General features: G+C 52.7%; 1 protein-coding gene across 1 annotated transcript in view; it reads left to right on the plus strand.

Moving 5' to 3' along the window:
- CD247 (CD247 molecule) overlaps nt 1-2,162 on the plus strand; it is a 75,312-nt gene extending 73,150 nt beyond the window's left edge. Inside the window, exon 8 of the mRNA XM_045453060.1 lies at nt 942-2,162. Within this exon, the coding sequence (XP_045309016.1) occupies nt 942-1,007 (66 nt within the window). The 3' untranslated portion in view covers nt 1,008-2,162. The remainder of the gene's footprint in view (nt 1-941) is intronic.
- The last annotated feature ends 4,616 nt before the right edge of the window (nt 2,163-6,778 follow it).

The raw sequence follows: 6,778 nt of genomic DNA on the forward strand, positions 1-6,778 counted from the left end.
AGGGTCGATGTAGGCCGAGGACGCCACACGAGCAATTTCCTGCCTCTTCCTGCGCTGCCCCACACCCTTGCAAGAAGCTTTGCCTGTGCCCCGGACCCTCAGACCCAATACGACGGGTGGATGGGTGGGAGAATTGAAGGACAAAAAAAAAAAAAAAGAGAGAAATAGCAACTTTAAAAAGAAAGTGTCGTAGTCAGGTGTCTGGTTTATGCAAATCAGTGTGAATGATTATGCAAACGAAGGAGAGCCAACCTATTTCTCTAAAATATAATCCCCAGCGGGATTTTATTCGGCTACTTCTGGCTCCCCTGGGCCGTTCACAGTTTGCTTGACGGGCTCCAAGGTGTCAGGCTGCCCAGCTTGCCTGAGTTCAGAATGACGTCAAAAGGGCCCCTAGAATTTTTCTGTGTGTGGCTTCCTGGATCTGTCTTCTGGACCAGGGAGAGATGTTGTAGTGGGACTGGGACCAGGACAGAGGACATAACCGTAGTGGGGTGGCCTGGGAATAAGGCTCGGGGGGGGGGGGACGGCTGAGGTCAGGGAGCCACTGTCTCCTTGTGACAAGTCCTGGCTTCCTGGAGGCCCAGGTGTCAGGGACAGCAGACTCTGGAACCCCGATTCCAGCTCAGTGTTTGGGGAGGGTGGGGGCTCTCCTTCCTCTTTGGTCCAACAGGAGGTTCTTCTAGGCCCCAGACACTGTAGGGCTCAGTGCTCGGGAAGCTACAAAGAAGGCAAGAATTTAGCTGGAAAGGAATTGCTTCCAGGTCATTCCTAGCAGGGTGTAGAACATATTTTTTCTGTAGCCTTCTGGGGCCAGGCCCCTACCTGGGGCACGAGGGGATCGTTCCTAGGCCTCTGGAAGCCACTTGTTGGCCTCCAGGTAGCCTAGAGCCCACGCGGAGCTCTTGACCCACTTTTCTTTTCTGATTTGCTTTCACTAGGGGCTCAGCACGGCCACCAAGGACACCTATGATGCCCTCCACATGCAGACCCTTCCCCCTCGCTAACAGCACCGGGCATTTCGCCAATCACAGGCCAGACCTGAAGACACCCAGATTGTGAAAGACACAGGATAAAGCGTTTATAACCCAGTTCACTCGTGTTTCTTCACCACCCAAGTATTCCTTTTTAAGAATAGGACGCTTCGCGTTGTAACATTTGGTCACGTCCATTTCCAAACCGTCATGCACGGAACGTCGTCCCTCGACTCTGCAGGGGAGTGCGTTCCCCCAGGGCTGCGGCCCCGTCCTTGAGGAGCCCGTGGTGAACCCCACAGGTTCTCGGGTCTTCTGGTTTGTTGGGGACTGTGGACAGGCCCCCGTCCTGGAGGCTCTGGGCTCTCACCTGGGAGACGGGTGCACACTCCTCACAGCCATGTTCAGTCCATGTTTTGTCAAGTCCCCAGAGAAACTCAAATGTTAGCACATATCCTAATAGGCTCTATTGTCCTGTCCGTATTTGAGTGGCTTTGCTCCTGCTGTAAATCCGGCGTCTGTTGTCAACCCGTGCCTTCATGTCAAGGTGACTTGTAAGTGGGGCAAAGGGGCTGTCGTGCATCCCTGTGAAAGGTCTGTGCAGAGGGGACAATGGGAGGGGAGCCGGGGCACGTCCGCAGTGGATGAGGTGGGGAGGGGCAGGGGGTCATGGTGGGGGGCACGGGGTGGGGTGCGGGGCACACAGGAGGGGGCCCTCCTCGGTCAAGCGTACATTCCCTCTGGAGAGGTCAGCGTCTGTGGCCCAGGCACTCAGGGACCCGATGAGCCTGTGCTTGCCCCCGCGGAGCTCACACTCTCGGGGGGGAAGCGAGTTGTGACCAGAGCGGCCCAAGGGGACGTAGCAGGTGCCCTTACAGGTGTGACGCAAGCAAGCGTGGGGGCGAGGGAAGGGGCCGGACCACACTCTGTCCAGGCCCTTGTTCACGTCGCGCCCCAGGTGAGAGACGGACGTCACCGGGAAGGTCTCGGCGGGAGGCTCAGCCCCATGCAGACCCGCAGAGACGCCCCCCCTCCCCGCCCCGAGAGCCGTGGCGACTCTGGGGAACATCGCCGTGTGATTATGGGGCACGCAACTATGAGTGGACAACCCTCTCTGTCTGCTGAGTTTTAATTTATACTCGTTTGCTGAAGCCTTACTCTTTCGCATAATAAACGCTTTGGTGAAAATGCGTGTTCTCTGGGCTTTATTTTGGCAGTCCGGCCGGTGACGGTAATTTAGTCGTCAGGCAGTCCGTCTGGTGCCCTTGTCAGGGGACAAAACTGACTTCCGGAGAGCAGCGTGGCTCCCTGGGGGGCACAGGTGGCCACGGGCGTGCCCGGGGGCCCGGAGTGCCTCCATCTGGGTCGGTGGCCGCGCCTGGAGGCCTTGAGTGCAGTACCAGTGGGCAGCGTCAGGCTGGGCCAGGCCTGTGGGGGGGGGCGGGCAGGAGTGCAGGGCTTCCGGCTCCGTGCCCAGCTGGTGGCAGAGGGAGGCCAGCGAGTAGCCAGTCAGCAGAGTCTGGGACTTGCAAACAGCCGCTCATGCCACTTCCCCAAACCTCAGTCTTGTGGGGTTCGGGGAGAGCCGGAGGACGAGAGGTCTTTTTCCATCAGGTTCCCTCTAAAAGTAGTGGCTGTACGCGAGGCCCCAACTCATCAAGCTAGCAGTTCATATCGGGTCGTGTTTGAGATCAGAACCCAAGATCGTGGCTGTTAAAAGCCCCCCCCCCGCCCCCCCCCGAGCACCTAGGATTCCGGCAGGAGTGCTGTGCATCTCGGGCCCGGGCGAAACGTAACAACTCCCGAAAAGAAGGCATTCAATTTGTAATCCGGCCTCGTAGGGGGAATTCAATTCAACAAATATTTACCCTGCACCTATTTTCCGTACCCAGCACTTTACAAGCCACCCAGGAGGACAGAGAAGTACCACCACAGGCTTAGGGGTTTGAAACTCTGCCGCTGGATGCCAGGCGGATCACAGAGAAGAGCAGCATCCCACGGCTGTGTCGCGACACACAGGGGCCAGGCGGGGAGGGGTGGCTGCCAGCGAAGGGGTGCGGACAGAGCCCGCTAAGCTACGGGAGAAGCGGGCAAGTTTCCCGGGCAGAAGGCCTCGGAGGAGGGACGGAACGTAGGACGGCTGATGACAGCCAGCCCTAATTATGTAACCTGGTCACGAGGCAAGGGGACGGGACATGGGTGTTGTGTGGCGTTAGCGGCCTTGAGTCTAAGACAACGGATGGCCCCTTGTGTGTTGCCACTCCTTTGTCTTCTACCTCACCGGGCACCCGAAGTTGGATTCATCTGTTAGTCAAAGTGAGTCAGCCTCACACGTCAGATCTAGTTTCAGGGTCCGCGGAGTTACACGCGGGCCGTGTGACCCGTATGTATGGCTGGCTTGAAAACAAGAGTTTGGCCCAGTCCCGTCAACAATTTGGCTCAAGAGGCGGGGAGGAAAGCCAGCAGCGAGGTGTGGGTGCCACAGGTGACCTGGGTGGGCAAGGGCACTTACCAGACCACAGGCAAGACGCCCGCACGCACAGAAGAGCCAGCTGGGTGAGAGCGAGAAGTGCTGGGGGGAGGAGCCCAGGGTCAAGGGGAGGCGGCCCACGTGCCGCTTCCTAGGGCCTGGGGCTCCCCCCTCCAAAGCACAGCTGGATTCCTTCCATCCCCAGAAGCTACTGATCGGCTCAGATGTGCCACCAACTTATTTTATGTAAAAAAAAAAACCCAACTCTTAACATAAACATCCATTGTAAGATGCAGCCCTGTTTCGTAAGTGTTAAAATAGGAAGATGGGTTTTAGAACAAAGGAAGGCCGCTCACTTGCATTGAGGAACCACGGACGCGTTCCGTGTGCATGTAAATTAAAATGGAAGCTTTTGGTATTTTTAAAAACCTGCATCACTTTGTTGTCACTGAAGTTAGGTAGGATGTGGATATTTCTGATCAAGTTTTCTTCTTCCTGGAGTATATGCCCTAAGAACACAACGGTCACCGAAGCCAGGTTGGGCAGGGACAAAAAGGGCAGGTGATCAATTCAGGCTAAGAGGAGGTTCCAAGGGGACTCAAAGCCTGGCCATTCGGTCGGCTGTTCAGCCGTAGCTGTAGACCTTGTCCCTGTCCACAAGAACTCATGATGCATTTTGGCAGCCCGGCACCGGACATTTCTGTGACCCTACGACTGAGTTCTAACTACAGAGGTCCTGCATCTTCGAGCGCTCGTTTTTGGAGAAAGGAAAGGCAGCAACAGAGCAGATGTCATCGACACCCTCTCGCGGGGAATTCAGCTTGGCCGATGCCAAGCGGAAGTGGGTTAGAACGTAACTCCCTTTTTAACAAGGCCTACAGGGTGATGATAATCAGTACTTTATCCCCATTCTGTAGGGATGGCTTTTGCCTTCTGAGGTCTTTCTCATGCTGGCGAGCGAGCAGGTCAGTCTCTACCAAACAGAAGATTTGTTAAGGACTCCGCAAATTGCTTTAAGGGATAAACTTCCCAAACTTACATGCAAGCTACAAACCCGAGGGGTGGGATAGCAGCCTAGTCGGGTTACATCAGGGGACGAGAGGAACCGAGATCGGCCTTCCCATTCCGGGCCCTTCAGAGAGTGCAAGCCCGTCTTGAGACAACAGCGCTCTCCTACTTCAGGGAGCACATCCGGTAGACCCGGGTCACACACGGTCGCGAGACAGGGAAGTTAGCCTCCCAGAGCTCTTCAACAAGCTGATGTTTGCTTTCTGTGGGAAATTCGCTTTAGGATTCAGATTTTCAGGGGCACGTGGGTGGCTCGGTCGGTCGAGCATCCGACCTTGGCAAGTTCCGACCTTGTAAGTTCGAGCCCCGCGTTGGGCTCTCTGCTGTCAGCCTGGGGCCCACTTCAGATCCTTCGTCCCCATCCCTCTCTGCCGCTCCCCGGCTCCTGCTTTCTCTCTCAAAAAATAAACATTAAACGAAAAGAAAAAGCCTCACATTCTCATTCAACAAACTGCATTCCAGACGCTAAATGTGAACTCGTATAATAAGCTAGAGGGAGTGAAGTTGAGTTGTGTGCCCTCCGACAGGAGAACCAGATGCCAAGTCCGGGACTAGCTTCTTCCAGAGAACCCTCAGGGAATGGGTGTTCAGGATGTGGCAGGAAACGTTGGAGGGGCACCAAAGAGTATAAAGAGCGAAGGGTGGAAAAGTCAAATTCAATACCTGGTCTGCCATCAAAGACACAAGAGAAATGGGAGCCCTGAAGGGTGATCTTGCAGGACCAGTCAAGGGCCTGTGGCTTTGGTCACACAAAGCCCTGGGGTGTGAGGAGACGACCCTTGAACCCTCAGGGTCTGGGGAGCGAGAGAGGTGTGGCGGCCACAGCACTCCAGGGGACACAGGAGGAAGTGGGCGGTAGGACCCAGGGTGGGGGTGGGCTAGGAACCAAGGTGCCTCCAGTGCCTGGGACCCCTGAGAGCCCCTGCTGGAAAAGACCCACTGGAAGGCTTATGCGACGGTCTGTGTGCGGGAAGCGTCCAGAATACCAACGCGACAAGTGCAAGGAAACTCCAACAATGTGAAAACACTTGGAAAATGGTTTAATGATGTTTTACAACAGAAACGAACTGTACAGTTACAGTAAGTTTAATATATATATAAAAATTACAGCAGACAAATGCATCTACACAAAATCTACCATTTCATTCTGATTCACTGTCACCTACGCAATCTCTCCCAAGCCTACAGCCCCGGTGGGAGGCCCCAGGAGGGGGAATCATATAAAGGGCACTTTTAAAGAGACAGCACCGCTCATATTCCCCACCACCTCCTCAGGCCTCGGGAGGCACATCAGCTAATTCCCCCAAATGTGAAGTTGCTTGCGTTTTGGGTTTTCAAAATCCGGAAAACGTGTGTTTCCCAGGGACCCAGATAACCAGGTCCCCCGAAATCCAGGTTATCAGCAGATTCTTACAAAACATTCCTATCCGAGGGGAAATGGCTAACCAGGCACTCTGGGGCAGTGAGGCTATACAAAAGCCACCCAGATTGCAAAGTTACCTAAGGAGAAATGTAAAAGGACTCCCAATCAACTACTTAGAAATTGTCACTGCCTCATTAAAGCTGCTGGACAATTTTGGAAAGAATCATTTACACCACATCGTTAAGTTTCCACAAAAGAGAACTCAAACTCACATTTTAAACTTAAGTACATAAAACAAAAGTTTTGGGAGGCCAAGGGGCCAATACCCCTTATGACCCTCCCTCGACAACAGTGGAAAAACACCCCTGAATCAATATTAAAAAAAAAAAAAGAAAGAAAGAAAGAAAAAAAAAGTCAAAGGAAGAAAAGAGAAAGGTGGTGGTGGTGGGGGGAGTTAAGATATTTAAAGACAGAGAGAGAAAAAAAAAAAAAAAAAAAAGCATCTTTAGGAAAACACGATCACGGTCTGTTTAAAACAAAATAAAATCCCTGTCGGGAACGGTAATCAGCAAATATGCAATCCAAATTGAACCCGGTGGAAGTTTATTACTGAATATTATGTACACTCAGAACTTTTTCATTTTCCTTTTTATTATGAACACCTAGGCAGTGAAAACTGTTATGTTAATACATACATAGACACACCCAAAACATACAAAAATACTATTATTTCAAACTACTAAGAATAGGACAGTTCAGTTATTTTCATGCTATGACTTTAAGAGCATTACACTGAAACAAACAAGAAGTTAAACGACATTTTTTTTTTTTTTTAATATCCCAGAAATATACCAAAATATACATCTAAGCTTTGGAATTACTGAGGTTACACTAATGCAAGTG

Source organism: Leopardus geoffroyi, chromosome C3, assembly GCF_018350155.1.
Source record: "Leopardus geoffroyi isolate Oge1 chromosome C3, O.geoffroyi_Oge1_pat1.0, whole genome shotgun sequence".
Taxonomy (NCBI): domain Eukaryota; kingdom Metazoa; phylum Chordata; class Mammalia; order Carnivora; family Felidae; genus Leopardus; species Leopardus geoffroyi.